The sequence below is a fragment of the Crotalus tigris genome, unplaced genomic scaffold, assembly GCF_016545835.1.
Source record: "Crotalus tigris isolate CLP2741 ecotype Arizona unplaced genomic scaffold, ASM1654583v1 scf7180000018825.4774228, whole genome shotgun sequence".
Classification (NCBI taxonomy): Eukaryota; Metazoa; Chordata; class Lepidosauria; order Squamata; family Viperidae; genus Crotalus; species Crotalus tigris.
Genome location: NW_024097215.1, coordinates 928,084 through 947,359, shown reverse-complemented (window position 1 = coordinate 947,359; position 19,276 = coordinate 928,084). Strand labels below are relative to the sequence as shown.

General features: G+C 39.9%; 1 protein-coding gene across 1 annotated transcript in view; it reads left to right on the top strand.

Moving 5' to 3' along the window:
- KCNU1 (potassium calcium-activated channel subfamily U member 1) overlaps window positions 1-19,276 on the top strand; it is a 69,043-nt gene that overhangs the window by 41,954 nt on the left and 7,813 nt on the right. The window contains exons 21-24 of the mRNA XM_039356630.1: window positions 1,113-1,337; window positions 2,410-2,584; window positions 15,167-15,250; window positions 18,402-18,523. Coding sequence (XP_039212564.1) covers window positions 1,113-1,337; window positions 2,410-2,584; window positions 15,167-15,250; window positions 18,402-18,523 — 606 coding nt within the window. The remainder of the gene's footprint in view (window positions 1-1,112; window positions 1,338-2,409; window positions 2,585-15,166; window positions 15,251-18,401; window positions 18,524-19,276) is intronic.

Genomic DNA, 19,276 nt, shown 5'->3' with positions numbered 1-19,276 from the left:
CAAAGGATAGTTTAGATTTTTCTAGGAGGTTGAGGTATATATATATTTGCTATGCAAAGATTATGCTATAAATAATAAATCTGTAGGGTGCTAAGAACTAATACATAGGCTAGAACTAGATTTTGTGAGGGTTTTGTCTGTTTTAATTGGTATGGTGACCTCAAGTTTAATATTTTTCCCCTGTTAAATACTTGGTTAAGATCTCATTCAGCAAGATGAGTCACAAGTGACATCTCACTTGATGGGTAAATTGCCAATCTGTTAGATTTGTAAGAGGTGATAGATTCTATTTCTTACATAAAACCTCCATCAGTTAAAGACCTTCTCAATTTCAGATGTCTGTTTTCAGTACCAGGAGGACTATGAGATTAGGAATGGAGCAGTGGTGGATTTAGCATTCTTTTGCTCTATTTCAGGAGTACAATTCACAATGTCTAAATACAGTTCAAGACATGGAGCATGAAACTTAGACTTCCCCCTTCAGATATTTAGGGTTTCAGATTTATTACAACTGAAATATTTTCATTTCTTTGCCATTCTTTTTGTTAAACATGGCTGGTATCAGATCTGTATCTCCAGCAATGCAGGTTACTACTTCTCTCTGAAGTTCATGCCTCTCTTTGATGCATTGCCTTTCAAAGTAAGCAGCAGAGACACCAATAGAAAGAGCCCAAATTTTTTTTCTTTCCTTCCTTCCTTCCTTCCTTCCTTCCTTCCTTCCTTCCTTCCTTCTTTCCTTCCTTCCCTCCCTCCCTCCCTCCTTCCTTTCTTTCTTTCTCTCTCTCTCTCTCTCTCTGTCTCTCTCTCTCTCTTTCTTTCTTTCTTTCTTTCTTTCTTTCTTTCTTTCTTTCTTTCTTTCTTTCTCCCATTGAGCTTCATAGAAGGCAACTTGTTGAAAGATCTGTCAAAATCTGGAACTAGCATTAATGATGAGTATGTCACCTTGTTAAAAGTTGAATCAAAATCTGAGGCTTGTGAAAGGGTTGTACGTTGGTACAATCTATGCATTCTCTGTAGAGGTTGGTAAAATAATCTAAATTTTCCAGTATTTTCAGTTCCATTACTGTTTTGCCAAATTCGTTTCTATATTCCCTCTGTTTTATCTTCTGTAGAAACCCAAAAAGAGGTTTATCAGTGACTTGCGTGATCATATTGTAGTCTGTGTTTTTGGAGATGCCACTTCGCCCCTGATTGGATTACGGAACTTTGTGATGCCGCTGCGAGCTAGCAACTTTGCATTAAGTGAGTTGAAGGACATCATCTTTGTTGGCTGCATTGAATACCTGGAACAGGAATGGGAATTCATCCACAATTTCCCAAAACTTCACATACTGAAGGTATGATTGTGTTTTTGGTGGATGGGAGCATCATCGGATGGGGCAATAAGGCAAATTTCATTAACTGTGTTGCCACTTTTTTCACTTTTCACTTTGGTGAAAAGAGGAGCTTTTTAAAAAACAAAACAAAACACTATTTTAGTCTCTCTCTCTCTCTCTCTCTTTCCATTGACTTGTATTTGGTTATTTTCATGATTTGGTCTTGGACTGTTCATACCTGCCATCTCAAAATATTAGGGAACTGTGCCATTGATGATTGGCAAGGATGATCAGAGAAGGCTATGGATATGCAAAAGCAAATTCTGTCTTTATGAAGCTTCAGTCTCAATACTATCCTTGGTGTTGCACCCTCAATTGAAGCTGTCTAGACAGAACAGTATATGAGTTCATTTTCCTGGATCCCATTCTCATTTACTGGTGAAAGATAATGGAGTTGAAGAAAGTAGCCTCTTACCTATTTTCTATACACTATGGTTATCTTTCTTCTTTAAACTAGCTAGCCTTTTCCAGGAACATCTGCTATTCCAGGAATCTGCTTTTTGTTCTGAAGTGCCAGAGCTTTTACTGATAGGAGATGTTGAATATCTACAGTATATTGTTTTTGAGACTATTCTATCCTTTTTTTTAATCTCATGAATCCAACATGTCTCTTCAAAATGTTGTTAGGAATGTTTATATTAAATTAAAACTCAGGTTTCAGTATTGTTAGTTCTATGGTTCTCATCTCATAAGGCACCCAGAATACACTGCAGGGAAGATGGCAGCATAAAAATGTATTTTTTTTTTAATGAACCTGTAATCCCTTGCATTAGGATGGAGTCAGAATGACTGAATGGAGCTGTGCATTTACTGGCCAGATTCCCTTCCTGATGCCTATGCAGAGTTCACAGCACATATTTTCTCTTTGCGCCTAGAGAGAGAAATATCTGCCCATTACCTAGGATTGAACTCAGAGCCACCTGATAGTGAGGCAAGAGCTTCATTTCTCAGCCACTATGGCACTCAAGCATTAAAAAAATATTTTTACATACATAGATACATACATATATAAATTTCTCACTTTTCCTATCAGGGCAGTGGACTATCTTGTGCAGATCTCAAGGCAGCCGGCATCCAATACTGCAGCATGTGTGCCATTCTGTCAGCCAATGCCACTGATGCCAGTAATCAGACTCTAGTGGATACCAAATCGATCTTGGCTACCCTAAATATACGTTCCTTGCAGTTCAAGCAAACTGCATCAACAGGTAAAACATGGGCACTCACTGAAGGGTGGAGGGTCAAAAGATATGGTATGGATGATGCCCTTGTCTCACTTTACATAGTTGCACCTGATGTTTCAATCACAAAAGACAATGCTTATGGGATGATGGTACCACAGGTGTGTTGTCATTTTGGCATCATCATGATTTGCTGTAGATGCGACTGGATGAGAGAGAAAAGCAGGCAAGAGGAGGAGGAGGAGGAGGAGGAGGAGGAGGAGGAGGAGGAGGAGGAGGAGGAGGAGAAGGAGAAGGAGGAAGAGGAAAGGGAGGGAGGGAGGGAGAGAGAGAGGGAGGAAAGAAGGAAAGAAGGGAGGGAGGGAGGGAGGGAGGGAGGAGGAAGGAAGGAAGGAAGGAAGGAAGGAAGGAAGGAAGGAAGGAAGGAAGGAAGGAAGGAAGGAAGAAAGGAAGGAAGGAGACATTTCAGGACATATTTCCTTAATTAGTCTCCACTTACCATTTCTTTTTAACATTTATCTCACCTCTAAATTAAATTTTATGAAGGATATTAATCTATTTATGAACAAAATCTATGGGCAATTCCACAAGGAATGGTTTTAATTTCTAGCACAGCTGGCCCATTAGAATAAATAAGTAGCTGTGCTAGACAATAAAATACAGGGGTTCTCCTGAGTCCCCCACCCATTTTCCTCTATAGTTCCTGACCTTGCACCTCTTTTTTCAATAACCCTTAGATCTTGCCCCAGAAAAAGAGACTCTAGGCTGGATTTATATCAGTGCGTCAGACACATAATCTGAAAAATTACCTTACATCCAACATCATTTATTTTTATCATTAGAGATTCTTATCTTCTGTCTTTCCATTTACAGAAGAGTGAAGATTTCTCCTCCTCTTGGGAACAGCAATATTAATTAACTGAAAATGAATTGGGGATGGATAACTCACCTAAGTGGTCTGCCCATTTCTTCATTAACATTCAGGACATTTTACAGAGACAGAGAGAGCGAGAGAGAGAGAGAGAGAGAGAGAGAGAGAGAGAGAGAGGATAGAGAGAGAGGAAAAGGAAGAAAGAGAGGGAGAAGAGAGGGAGGGAAGGGGGAGAGGAGAGGAGAACTCAACACAAAAAAATAATTTCATTCAAAGCTAAGGGAGTTGTAAAAGAAAAGAAAAGAAAAGAGAGAGAGAGAGAGAGAGAGAGAGAGAGAGAGAGAGAGAGAGAGAGAAAGGAAGGAAGGAAGGAAGGAAGGAAGGAAGGAAGGAAGGAAGGAAGGAAGGAAGGAAGGAAGGAAGGAAGGAAGGAAGAAACAAAGAAAAAGAAAGAAAGAAAGGCTTCCTCATGGCAATGCAGCCAGGAGCCAGGGGCCTGGCAGTGGCCAAGATCCATGTTGGGTACCCCTGCTGTGTCATTCCCAGCTTCATTTGTTTTCCATTCTTAGGATCACCTGAAACAAATACCTAATTCTTCTTCTTGACAATTTAAAAAAAAAACTTCAGACATAAAAAAATGTTTGAGATAAGCACACTGTGCAAAAATTCCATTTTATCTGATGGTGGAAGAACATTACCTAATAACTACAGCAAAAGCTGTTAGAAGAAGCAGCTTCTGTTCGTAGTGAAGTAAGGGAATACACCTCTAAAGGGGCCATCAAAGGGCGCTGTGGATAATTTACTGTTCACCATTTATATTGTGATTTTTATCTCTGTCTCTCTACTTCTATCTATACATACAGGTAGTCCTTGACTTACAAACAATTGTTTACATTCGAAGTTACAACAGCACTGAGGAAAGTGACTTATCATCATTTTTATCATCATTATGATTTTCACACTTACGACCTGCAGCATCCCTGTGGTCACGGGATCAAACTTGGCAACTGGCATATATGACCGTTGCTGAGTCCCCAGGTCATGTTGATCTCCTTTTGTGACCTTCTGACAAGCACGGTCAACAGGGAAGCCAGACTGATGCTAACCATGTCACTAACTTAACAACTGCAGTGATTCACTTAACAACTGTGTTAAAAAAAGGTCTTAATATAGAGTAAAACTCACTTTACGACTGTCTTGCTTAGCAACAGAAAGTTTGGGCTCAATTATGGTTATACATTGAAGAGTACCTTTACTCTTTATATCCCTATTTAAATCTATATCTTTATATCTATCCGTATCACTCTCTCTGTCTCTCTTTCTCTGTCTATCTATCTATCTATCTATCTATCTATCTATCTATCTATCTATCTATCTATCTATCTATCTATCTATCTATCTATCTATCTATCTATCCAGTGCTTTTTTTTAAAAAAAAAAAAAAAGGTGCCGGAACTCACACACGTCATGCAACCCACCTTGCCTACCCTACAAGGTTCCATCCAAAAAAGGTGCCGGAACTCCATTCTGGGTGTTCTATGAGAAAAAAAGCCCTGTATCTATCTATCTGTCTGTCTGTCTGTCTGTCTGTCTATCTATCGCAATAGCAGTAGCAACAGCACTTAGATTTATATGCTGCTTCATAGTGCTTTATAGCCTTCTCTAAGTCAGCCTATTGTCCCCAACAATCTTGATCCTTATTTTCCTGACCTCAGAAGGATGGAAGGCTGAGTCAACCTTCAGCTGGTGAGAATCGAACTGCTGAATTGCTGGCAGCCGGCAGTCAATATAGATACCTCTATCTATCTATCTATCTATCTATCTATCTATCTATCTATCTATCTATCTATCTATCTATCTATCTATCTATCTATCTATCTATCTATCTACCTATCTACCTACTTACCTACCTACATATATACCTATCTATGTACCTACCTACCTACCTACCTACCTACCTATCTATCTATCTATCTATCTATCTATCTATCTATCTATCTATCTATCTATCGTTTCAATTATCTAGATTAACATAAACATGAACATGGGTGAAGGAAAGGACGGAGGATGGGAAAATCTTAAAAATGTCTTAAATCATGTACAGGCATCAGAAGAAAAATATGACGTGTACTTTTTTTCTGCAAAAAATAGTCCACAATGTCTGCCATACAGAAAGTTAAATTAAGATATGAAGGTTAAGAAAGGTAGACAGTTCCAATTCTCAAATGTTGAATCCAGCATTTTACTTTTGGAGGGAGGAAAAACAAATTTAGGCTATGCCTGTTTTCCAGACAGTGAGCTCCATAAAGTACATTAGGATTTTCATATAAATAAACACACACTATTAATATGCTTTTTAAAGTTAGAAGGTTCTTCTGTTTCTCTCTCTTTTTTAAAAAATGATAAAGACAATTAAAAATGTGCCTTTTAAACGTAATGCTTCTCAGTTGCTGACAGACCAGTTTTTGAGTTGTTTTGACATACTGCCACCCTGCTGTTCCCATTCAGTTGTTATTTTAAACTTTGCAATGGTAGATAAAGTCTCTTTGTTTCATATCAAAAACTTTGCCAAAACTGGAAGGTGGGGGGAGCTTGTCATGAATGTGATGTAGGATTCAGAGTTTAACTCTCTTGAATAGTTGCAGAAAGGGGAAAAGTCTAGCAGGAAATGTTGGGTTTACAGTGAAGATAATAGTAATTAAATGAGAATATTTTCCATCTCAGAAGTTTAGACTAGGTTATACAGAACACCGAAAGAAGCTTCTACCTATCTAAGGTTTAACCCAGGGGCAGGAAACGGGACAGGGGAAAATTGCACAAATGGTCACCAGATTTGTATCTAAAGAAGATAGTGGAAGGTAAGATTCAAGTATTGAATCTCCAGGCCACAAATTTGGAAACTTTATCCTTCCTCCTCTTTTAACAGTCTTAGGCTGTGCTACTAGAACTGAGTTGTTTGGGAAAAGTAGTTCTAACAAGAAGCATCGGAGAAGGGAAGTTAAGGATTTAAAGCTAATATCCTTCTATTGCAGCATTTTCTGGCCAGATGCTGTGGTTTCACTTACAGTTACAAGGTTCAGACAGTGACCTCCTGGGACCGATTATCAAATGCAGACAACCTCTGAAAAGACCCTCCGTTCCCAGCTTTTACAAAAACAGAGGGTCGGTGATACAGCCAAACTTGTACAAAACACTGTACAGGTAGTCCTCAGCGTACCACCACAACTGAGCTCAAAATTTCTGTTGCTAAGTGAAGCATTTGTTAAGTGGGCTTTGCCCCGTTTTATGACCTTCCTCGTGACGTTTGTTAAGCGAATTGCTGCACTTGTTGAGTTAATAAATATGGGTTGTTAAGGGAATCTGACTTCCCCATTGTCCTTCCTGGCCAGGAGGTTGCAAAAGCAGATCGCACGACCCTGGGACACAGCAACCGTCACAAATACGAGTCAGTTTCCAAGCGTCTGAATTTTGATTATATGACCATGGGGATGCTGTGACAGTCGCAAATGTGAAAAATGACCCTAAGTCACTTTTTTCAGGGCGGTTGCAACTTTAAACGGTCACTAAATGAACTTTTGTAAGTCAGGGACCACCTGTATTGAAATCTCAACTCCATTTTGCAAGTTTCTGAGATAGGGCCTTTCCTCTCCTTTTTAACTTCATTCTCCATTTGCTTTATAACAGACATGTCAAACACAAGGCCTGGGGGCCGGATGCGGCCCACGAAGTGGTTTCATGTGGCCTGCGAAGCCATCCTGGAAACAGTAAGGGAACGGACCCCGCTGCCTTGGCCATGGCCCAGGCCGGCCGGAAACTAATGTACAATTTTGTGGTGGCCATCTATGCTGAAACGTATTCAGTTTTGGCTCCACAAGGCCATCTGGAAATGGCTTGGTGCCGCAGGTGCTCGAAGGCCATGCTAGGCGTTTGACCTCTGCTGCCCAGGGCTCCGGGCAACCCACGCCACCATTCAGCCCCCCCAGCATGGCCTGAGAGGAACAGTGAGACTCCACCAGTGGACCATGCCTTGGCGCTTGCCCCGGTCCCACCCCCTTCTGCCAGAGACAGATCTGTCCCACTCCTGCCCAGGCCCCCACAGGCACCCTTGATGCAAATGATGTAGAGCTGGTCACTCCCACCCAGTAGGCCATACCCATGCCCATCCAGTAGGCTGCACTCACCCTGGCCCCATACACACACCCCCGAGGGCAACCACAATGCTGATGCGGCCCTCAATGAAATTGAGTTTGATACCCCTGCTTTATAACAACATTGTATTGTCTTCTCCTTCCTCTTCTTCTGCTTCTTCTGAAGTGGATGCTTCAGCTGGGGCTCATTGCCAATAAGACTAACCTGCCATTCATCCTGGATGTTCTCATTTCTTGATGAGGAAAGGATTAAACTAAAGAGAGGGGAAGTCAAGGAAGTTTCAGATTTTGCAGAGGTGATACTATGATGAAATACAAGATACTCTCAGGCACTCTTTGGTTGCCATGCAATGAATTTATTACAAAAACCGGACCTTCAATCCATTTAAAAAAATGCTTTAATGTTTTTTTCTATGGAGATTCTCAGTCATCCAGATCATGGTTATCCCAAAGGTGCTTTTTCAAGAGGCAACTGAAGCGTCTTTGTTTTTCCTTGAAAACATTTCCCTTCTATGTAATAGTAATAGTAGTAAAGTTGGAAGGGACCTTGGAGGTCATCTAGTCCAACCCCCTGCTCGGGCAGGAAACCCTACACCATTTCGGACAAATGGCTGTCCAGTCTCTTCTTAAAAACTTCCAGTGTTGGAGCATTTACTGCTTCTGGAGGCAAGCTGTTCCACTGATTAATTGTTCTCACTGTCAGGAAGTTTCTCCTTAGTTCTAGGTTGCTTCTCTCCTTGATTAGTTTCCACCGTTGCTTCTTGTCCTGCCTTCAGGTGCTTTGGAAAATAGCTTAATTCCCTCTTCTTTATGGCAGCCCCTGAGATATTGGAATACTGCTATCATGTCCCCCCTTGTCCTTCTCTTCGTTAAACTAGACATACCCAATTCTCGCAACCAATTCTCATCCAAGAAGCTTCTTCAGTTCTGACTGAAGTTCTTGAGGTCTTCAGTCAGAACTGAAGAAGCTTCTTGGGTGAGAAGTAAAGTGTCTTCAAGGAAAAAAACAAAGAAAGTCCAGTTGCCTTTTCAAAAAGCACCTTTTGGGCTGATTAGTTTTTGTTTGTTTGTTTGTTTGTTTGTTTTTGAAAAGCTAAAACCCAAAAGATTGCAAAAATAATGGCAACAAACAGAAATATTTTTTCAACATTGCACTATTATTAAGTCTGGGCTGTGGGAGTTTACTGAATGCCTGAAATCTATCATTCCCACTTTTTGCTACCTATTTAAAAGTACAGGAGACTCATAAAGGTAAACAAAAAATACAAATAGGGAACAATGATATGGATCCCTATCTATATGTGTCTAAATACATAGATACAGAAAGTGTGGGTCACTGTAATTACCTGACTTTATTGCTTCCTAAAAAGGGAGAAAAAATAGATTTTTCTCAGTTTTACTCTAATTAGTACCCTGTCATGTTTCATCAAATTCAGATTGCCAAACCTAGGTACTGAACTAAATAATCTTTGGCATAAACTAAACATACTGTAGTAATTTAGTTTGACAATTTAATATGATACTGGAATTCGAATGTACAGTAGAAATATATAATTAACTAATGTTTTGTAATAGCACCCTGCCAAGATGAGAGATTTCAGGTAGAGGGGATGTATATTGTTGGGGAGTAAAAATATTGACATAAGAAAAATGTAACTAGCTATGAGGGACTGCTCATAAAAACTTAAGTCCCTAGGGATTGGGTGGCATATAAATTTTATTAATAAATAATAAATAAATTAATACATCCTCTTACTGAAATTCTCACCTTACTTTCTTCCAGATTTTTGAATTGTTTTCCAATATACTTTCCTATTCCAGGTGAATTTGTTTGCCTGCCTGCCCCTCTGTTATGCAATCTGATTAACAGCAGCTCTCGGGAACCAAAAATGGGACTTTCCCACTATTTCTTACTTGAGAATTTCCAATGAGAGAGGCAGGAAACTAAGATCCTCTGTATTCAAAGGTTTCTCTTCAATATGATACATCTGAAAAAAAAAAAAAACCCACACATAAGTCTCATATTTATCCTAATGTCCTTTTGGAACGTTCTCTTGATTATCAGGCAGAGAAAGTTCTTTTACATTCAGTGGTACTTTCAATCATTTCAGCTTGCAGGTGAAGCTGAAAATCTATTATGTTCTCCCGTAATTCCATAGTTGGGATTCTGGGAAGCTCTGTATCCACAATTGCTTCAAATGGACTTCTAGGCTGAGAAAATGTTTTTTTTTCTTCCTACTATGGGCATTGGGGAAATGATCTGAAGCCTTTGAAATGGCTTTGATGACATATCAGCAAGGAAGGGCTGAGTCCTCTGCTTTCTCATTTCCCAAACATTATTTTTAATAAACTGTAGAGCAGCATTAATCCATGAAATAAACCTTGCCGAGATGATAGATTTTTCTATTCTGATGCCAAACCAAACTGTGTTGCTCCCCAAGGCAAATTCCAGTCCATATACTCAAGTTTTTGGCAGTTGATCGTTCAACATTGGCAACGAGATAAGGTCTTCTACTCTATCTGCTTGTTTTCTGGGACAGGGCAGAACTTATGCTATGGCACATACAGATCCCTCCTTATATGAAAATGAGCAGGTCTGAAGGCTTGGAAAAAACGCCCAAATTGCTGTGTTATTATCCAAGGCAGCTGATCTCTCTGACATTAGGGCTAGTAGAGTTCTCTTTAGTAGTTGTGATCTGTTCTTGTGTCTGAGCTATTTTATCATTCAATGGTTAAAGGCCATTTCTGAAAATGTTCTTTCAGAAATGGTAATACTTTTGGTTAGTGTTTCAAGGCAGATCTTGTTTGGGGAATTCTTCCTTCAACATGCTTTCCAATTCTGGACCCCTGATATAGCAAAGTGCTAAGAAAATGGGACTCTTGAAGAATTTCTGATAGCTCATTGTTACAAGTCAATGGGAAGGGCATAGGAGATTTACTGATCTGAAGATGGTGAAGATACTTTTGGGTGGGCATTTTTTAACAATTGCCTCTCCAATTGTCTTTTGATTTTTTTTAAAAAATATAGAAAACTAGAGAAATGTTCACAAATGTATAGAAAGGAAAAAAATAAGAGATTAAGAGAGAGAGAATACCAGTAGTTTATTTTACATTTTTTTTTCTTTGGGTGATAAAAAATATTTTCTTAGACCTTAATCAAGGGGCAGAATGAGACAGCTATTGACCAGTTTGAAATGATAGACAGTCCTAGGTGTCTGATATTCTTTGGTTAAAATATTCAGGAATATCTACAAAATGGGTTGCCATAAACTGCAAGGACTTCTTAGGTTGTTAAGAAGACACACCTGATGGGGATACAGTATGTGATATGAAGGCAATGGCTAGGAAGGACATCTCTGTAAACTCTAAGCTATTAAATATATAGACATGACCATAATCATAGTATACACAAAAAGTAAAAACAGTTTGGCTCAGTCTCAAATATATCCTAAAGATTCAGAAGGACTGGACATCTAAAGAGCTTCAAAACTCAGCATACAAAGGACAAATTGGAATGGTTTCTTGAAAAAGGAATATAGTAAGTTTGATTGCCTGTGTACGGGTTTTAGTTTTGTAATTAAATTTCACCTCTCATATCTTGCAAGGCCCATATCTTTCTTCAGAGCTATTTGTGTCAAGAATAAAGCTGCTTTAAAACAGGCAAAGCAACCTGAAGGATTCTTAATTAGTTTGACACAATCGTGGACATTTCAACATTTTTCCACAAGAGAAGGATTCTTAATTCACAATAAATTAAAGGACACTAGTGAATAAAAGTAACCAAAGGGAATTCAAGTTGCTGAATTTCATGAATTATGTTTGGAAAACTCATATTTAATTACATGTTTGAAATCAACCTTTTCCTGTTTTTCAAAAGACTTCCCAATTCAAATATGTGCAGACAAAAATTCTTGAAAAACCACACACCCCAAATATGTCAGTAAATACAAAATGTATGTTAAATGCACACAAATGTCAAGCAGTCCCTCATAATGGGGGGAGGAGCCTAAATCAATATTAGCTTACCCCAGAATACTACTCTCAACATTGCTGTTTTGTCCTATCCTCCTTCAATGAAATTGTGGTTGATTATCCAATAGTTTAACAAGATGAAAGCAAAAATCAATGAAATGGTTTAAGAGGTGCTACATTAAAGGCTTAAAGTGATCACAGTTAATAAATAATTGCAGATCTCAGCAGGTTGCAATGGGTGGTCAACTGTATCTGGATTTTATGGTCAGCCCTGCTTAGTTTTTGGATAAAAGTTTATTTTTGGCTTAGATTAACTCAGGAAATGATAGGTAGGTAGATATAGAGGGAGGGAGGGAAGAAGGTAGGCAGGGAGAGAGAGAGAGAGAGAGAGGGAGAGAGAGAGAGAGGGAGAGAGAGATGGGGCAGAGGCAGACAGACAGGTTTCCCAAAAAGCAATAGCAAATTATGTGTTTGGTTGCCAAGATAACAGCACAGATGTGTCCATCTAAGACATCAGGGGTCAATTCTGACTTGAAAGAAATTTGACTTAAGTAGTATAGATCCTCTTTCTTAGATGCTGATAATTTCACTGTCTTTAGGAGCCTCTTATAGCATGTGTGAAATCCTTTAATCTCTTCAGGCTGTTTTTACAATTTGCTGAGTGGCTGCTATAGGTTCATTGACATATAAACTGGATTAACGGCTGCATAAAAGTTCTCCCTGGATTGCATTTGTCTACGTGGATGCTCCAGTATCTATTTTTAATTCCTTTAGCTTTTGACAAAACAATCCCACCAACATGTTTAATACTGCCCAAATTCCTGCTTATATAGCCAATTCTACTTTTAATCCAATTTATTACCACCTTGGCAGTATGACCTTGCTTTTGTCATTAACATATTGGAGAGAGAACTAATTACTGCAATTTTTTTTAAGGATTTAAGTTAAGAAGTAAGGCATTTCCCTCTCCCCCCCCCATTTTCAAGGCTTAAGTGCAGGGCAGTGTGTGCTTTGTGTCAAAAAAACAACAATTAGAAGAGACGATTAAGCCAATCAAATGTGCAATTTTTCCTCCCTTTTTCATAAAGTTAGTTGTTCCTTTGTGTTAAAATAATTGCAATTGTCCTTTTTTTTGCAATGTCGTTCTGTGATGGAGATGGGTAGTCTCTGAATATGATAAATAAATAAACAAATAAATAAATAAATAAATAAATAAGGGCATTTTGAGGCAAATTTGAAGGTTCCTATTTACAGCATCAGGCCCAAAGATGTGAATATAAGGAGAATGAGAATTTTGGGAAAAAATATATTAAGGCTGGAATATTTAAGATGTGATCCTATTGCCTTTGGGAGGGTCCTGGAAGACTTTGAGGGGTGCGATGGCTCAGGAGTCAAAGATGCTGAGTTTGTCAGCTGGAAAGCTGACAGCCCTGGTTCAAGACCCAAGCACTGCATGACAGGGTGAGCTCCCGTTCCTTGCCCCAACTCCTGTCCACCCAGCAGCTCAAAAGCATGCAAATGCGAGTAGATAAATAGGTACCACTTTGGTGGGAAGTTAACAGCATTCTGTGTGCCTTCAGCACATAGTCATGCTGGCCACATGGTCACAGAAGCATCTTTGGACCATACTGGCTCCCTCAGCTAAGAAACAGAGATGAGCACCACCCACTACAGTCAGACATGACTGGATAGGGGAAAACTTTACTTTTAACTTTACATTTTAGAGCAGACATGTCAAACTCAAGGCCCATGGGCCAGATCTGGCCCATGATGTGTTCAGATCTGGCCTGCAAGCAGACTAGTAGGAGGAGATGATTGAGTAATTACCTCCTCGCTTCTTTGGGTGTCTTGTCAGTGGCAGCAGAGCTAGCAGAGGATGGGCAGCAGGAGGGTCTCCAACGCATGGAGCTGTGTGTCAGCAACAACCACAAGGGCGGGTGGGCATGGCTAAAGCACCCTCTGCCTGAAAGTGAGTGGGAAGGGAAGGGAAGGGAAGGGAGGGAAGGAAAGAGAAAGGACGGAAGACGCTCAGGTCATGTGTTTCTTTAGTTCTCACCCCTCCCTGTCTCGTGGCCTTTTCCACCTCCTCTTCCTTCATCTGTGCTGCACAGTAACCGCCCACCTTGCAGACTTTCCCCCAAAGCTGATGGGAGGAAACGTGAGACGGGAGGTTCATGTGCACCAGGCCTGGGCCAAAGCTAGTCAAGAAACCTGAGCCATGCGCTGCTGAAGTGTCTTATTTAATCTTACAAGCAACTGGCCCTTTGAGGGCAACCATGATGTTGATGCGGCCCTCAATGAAATAGACTTTGACACCCCTGTTTTAGGGGACTTTGGGTGCTTTAAATCTCCCTTTCAGGATAAAGCAGAGATGCAGTCTTAGAAGGCTTCTTCAAACTGCCCCAGAAATGTCTAGTCTCTCCCTTCCTGACAACTTTGCTTATTTTAGTAAAAGCAAATGGGATATTCTTAAGGTAGATCAGCAAAGATAGTAGATTTTCCATGTTGATAACTTTCCAATTCCTGATGCACCATCAGAATTCATGGAGATATATTGTAGGACAGTGGTTTTCAAGCTTTTCTTCACCACAATCCTCCTTTAACTATCTTTAGTGGCCACAGACCATGGCCACAGACACCCCAAGACTTAACTCAAGATTTAAATCATAACATTTTTTCAAGCCTTCGCTTATCCCTTGTGATGACATTGTCCCCCCCCCCCATCGAATCCATGGACCATAGATTGAGAACCACTGCTGTAGGATAAATGCTTTGTCATTACAGCCAGGAGAAGAAGAGAATTTTCCTGGGATTTTCTTAGGAGAAATACATTGGGGGGTGGGGGTGGAGGAAGATTTAAATATGCATGTTTGTGGCTACTGCCTATCATGTTGCAGTAGCTTAAAGCACTGTAACGGAAATAAAAGAAAGTTGTGGCAATGTTTTTGTTCATGTTCCTTTATGAGGGCCAATGAGCAATGCTGTTGGTTGGCCAAGGCAAGCAGAGAGCAAACTAATTAGCCAAATTGGTACTGAACATATAAAGCCTCTGCACCATCTCTGAAAAAGTGGTAAATAGGGCCCCACACAAACGGATCAGGAGCTGTGAAATCTATGTTTCTCTAAACTATGCCTGTTTTACATGTATGTAATTATCAGTCTCTTTTCTTCCTGTTTTGTGCAAGGATTGGGGGAGAGGTAAAACTAAGAAGCCTTGCGCTTAACCTTGTGAATTTATTTCCATTCACATAAACATCTTACCAACAAAATATGCCTTTCCAATTTTAAAGCCGAGCACTGCACGGCAACATCAGAGACAACCCTAATCTATAGAATAGCTGAATTCTGTTCGGCACATTAATTAAGAAGTGAATTAAACTGAGTTATTAAGGAAAAAGAAAAACAGCCTGGACAAAATGAATCCCATTTGTAATTCTGCAAACCTTCCAAGATAATGAAGTTCTGTAGCTGAACTGAAGGCCAAAGAAATGTCTCTTTGTTTGCCTTAAATAATGTTTAAGAAGCATTTGTTGGCAGACTCAGAACCTCTTATATTTATGCCTGATTTTCTTTGTTTCTTTTCTCTCCCCTCCTCCCCTCTTCCACTGATATCAACAGTTAATCCACAGGGATCCAGTGAAGATTCAATTGGAGTTCAATCGCGCATTTTTTCCAAACGGATCTCTGTCATCACCGAGCTTAGTAAGTTTTTCTTTAGGAACAAATTTCACGAAGCAATATGCCTGATGCATTATTTATTTACTGCCAGCTCTCTTTAGAATCTGCAGATAGAAAGTGACAGCATGCCGTGTCCAAAGAACAATAAAAGGGTTGACTTAAATGTTAATTCAGCAACTTTAAAGACGTCTCGATGGCTTATCAGGAGAATAAATATAATGAAGTGTTACAAAGACACAGCAGGAACCTAAACAAAAGTTTTCCATCTGGAGAGGTTTTCTCCCACTCCTGCCTAAGGGTGGGTACACCCAGAATGATGATTTTTAATTGATGTAGTTATGATGGACAGAATAACAGAGTTGGAAGGGATCTTGGAGGTCTTCTAGTCCAACCCCCTGCTTGAGCAGGAAACTCTATACCATTTCATATGAATGGTTGTCCAGTCTCTTTTTGAAAGCCGCCAGTGATGGAGCACCCACAACCCCTGAAGGCAAGTTCTGTTGGTTGATTGATCTCACCGTCAGTTCTAGGTTGCTTCTCTCCTTCGTTAGTTTCCATTCATTGTTTCTCGTCTTGCCTTTTTGTGCTTTGAAAAATAGTTTGACCCCCCTTGTCTTCTGTTCTATATATAGAGAGAGAATAGAAGATGAGGTATATTCTATACTTCTGTTCCCCTCTCTCCTTTTTTTAATGGCTTAAATCATTGTTGATTTGTAGACAAATCCCTGCAGTTTTCTTGGCAAGATTTTTCAGAAGTGGTTTACCCTTGCCTTCTTTCTAGGCTAGATTAGAGATAGCTATTTTTAGATAAGCAAAATTAATTCGATTGAACAAGGAAGATCAGTTTGTACTTCTGACAAAGTTGGAGAAGACCAAGAAGTTAATTGATTCATCCTACAGAAAAGGACAGTTTAATAAGAAATTTGAACTGGGTGACCTTTCAGGTACTTACTGTGCACAAGAGAGAATCCAAAAAGCTGTCTGAAAACAGTGCTCCTTTGGATAAATTATAGTCCAACATGTCAGAGTTTTCTATTCCGCCCTGTTGAAAGAACTGTGCGTTTGCAGCTACCTCTGTAGGAGAAGAAAATATCTAGTGCCGTCTCTGGCATGCGAACCTATGGCACTCATGCCAGAGACGGCACTCAGAGCCCTCTCTGTGAGCATGCGCCATTGCCCTAGCCCCGCCTCCGCCACGGCCCCCTCATGACCAGCAGCCCCCCTGTAGAGTCACCCCTGAGCAGCACAGCTAAAAACATGGCAGCCAGGCAGCAGGGACAAGACTGCCTTTGCGCCCCGATGCGCACAGTTGATGCTACTGGGTGTGGGTGGAGGGCATGGCTGCCATGGTACTGCAGGGCTGCCTGGGTGATCTGTGGCTGGCTGTGGAGGCAGTGGGTGCCCCTGCAAGTGGGTGGGGGTGGAGCAGGGTCAGGCGGCAGAGCAGGCGGGTGGGCTGGGGGGGCAGACTGATTTTTGGGCACTCAGTCTCTAAAAGGTTCGCCATCACTGTCCTAGGGCTTCTAGATGGATTTGTGCCTAAGGTGGGACTAGAACTCACGTCTCCTAATTTCTAGCCTGATGCCTTAACCATTATGCCATTCTGGCATATCTGGATATCTGGATATCATTTCTTTCCTATCATTGCAGAAATGCCCTGTGCACTCAAAACATGCAAGGTCACTGCAGAGGCTATGCAGCTGCTTTGCAGCACTTCCTACTGTGATCATTCGACACGGTGTTGTGTAGTCATGCAGTCATTCCAGAAAGCACTGGTCTCCTGGTTTCTAGTTTGGTGCCTTCATCACTGCACCAAACTGGGTCTGTGTATCCCAGTTTGTAACATATAAGCATCTGGGAAAGCTGCCTTGGTTTAATGGGAGAATATATCTTCGCTGTACAAACTATTGACAATCTAGCCTCTTTGACATTTCTGATAGGGCTGAGGAATACTCTGGGATGAAACCCTGCCAGTTAGTGGAAATAATATTGAAATGCACAAAGCAACGCTATTAATATTAAGATTATGAACTGGGGAAGCAAATTAATCTCAGTAAATTAGTGCATCATGTAACTAAATTGAAGTGTACCTCTATATATACCACACCCAAACAGTTGTGATATTACTGGCAGTGGAAATTCTTAAATTATGGGAAGAGAAATTTGGTGACTAATTTTCAGAATTCCTCCAGAGGAATGAGGAAATGAAACAAAAAGAAAAGAAAAAGCTTTGGACAGTTCCTCAAAAGGAGTGAAAACAGTGTTCTACTAAAACAGCATAAACGTTAAACCCACAAAATCTATTGGATGAAGCCTTTCCCCAGAATACATTGAAAATCTGAAAAAATTGGAGACCATCAGGGAAACAATTTATTTATTACTTTAACTTATATGTTCAGCCACTTACTTGCCACTCAACCTAAGGCAACTAACAAAAACAATAAAATTAAGAGCAAGAAAATCACCCAAATGTCTTTGGCTACATACTTACGTATAGTATGTATATACATACATATTGCATATATGTGTGTATTTCCAAATACAATTTTCCTTTGAAAGCTTTCTAAAATAAATTCTTCCATTAAACTACTCTGGGAGGGGAATTTCTGCAACTGGCACAATACAGGGCGTCTTTGAGTTATGACTGCAATTGAGCCTGGCAATTACTGTCATAAGTCGCAACAATCATACAGTGAGTAATTATGTGACCAGATCCAATTTTGAAACTTTTTTGTGACAGTTATTAAGTAAACCCATTGTTCACTATGGGCTGTTTTTTTGCCATTACCGTTACCATTTGCCATTACTTTTACTGGAGAAGAGCACCAGATTCCGGCAAAACCATTGTAAATCACATGATTATGGGGCACTGCAAATGATCATAAATGCAAGCCAGTTTACTGAGTCCCCAAAATGCAGTCAAGTAATGGGAGAGGAATAATGTTAGAACTTCAAAACTGGGTAGTAAGTAGCTTTCAGGGTATCTCTCATGACTTTGAACCATGGCTAAACTCCTGGTTATAAGCTGAGGACTACTTGTATGCATTTTCATGCTGTAGCAATGAACCTAGTGGAGTTTTTTCCAACTTATAATTTCTATTTATGATAGGCTGATATATGCAAGCAGTTGATCTTGTGTTGTATATTTATATTTTGATATTTTCTTCTCCTACAGAGGTAGCTGCAAACGCACAGTTCTTTCAACAGGGTGGAATAGAAAACTCTGACATGTTGGACTATAATTTATCCAAAGGAGCACTGTTTTCAGACAGCTTTTTGGATTCTCTCTTGTGCACAGTAAGTACCTGAAAGGTCACCCAGTTCAAATTTCTTATTAAACTGTCCTTTTCTGTAGGATGAATCAATTAACTTCTTGGTCTTCTCCAACTTTGTCAGAAGTACAAACTGATCTTCCTTGTTCAATCGAATTAATTTGCTTATCTAAAAATAGCTATCTCTAATCTAGCCAAGAGAGCCCCAGACAAAGTACCACATGTTATCACAACACAACACATTAATTTACCATAAAGACAGACATATTTATCTGGACATTCGTGATCGCTTAACTGGTGTTCCTGAAGATATATAGTGATTGTTCCAAAGGACTTGCCTTGGCATCACAAACAGCAGTGCTCAGTTGGCTTAAGGTTTTAGGTTTATTTCAGAATTATAACTTTAGATCAGGTTTGATACACACATAAGCAGCTTCACAGTGAAGAAAGCATCCAGAGAATCAAACTCAAGAAAAAGAGTTCAAAAGCAAACAATGTCAAATGTTGAAGGTCTTTGCAAATAGAAATCCTAGAAAATCAAAGTCTTCACAGACAGGCAGCAACCAGCAAACCCAGTTGTTTCATAAATATCACCACTCTCTTACTCTACTAAGCATAGGTACTCCTAATCAGGTCTTGTTTCCTTCAGCAAGTTACTCCTAACTCACCCTGCCAGGTTCAGTTGTTTCTCAACATAGGTAAATATTCTTATTTCTGTTTCAGTATTGATGAGAGTTGGATAGATGAAGCTTAAGGTCTAAATCAAGGACTGTTAGAT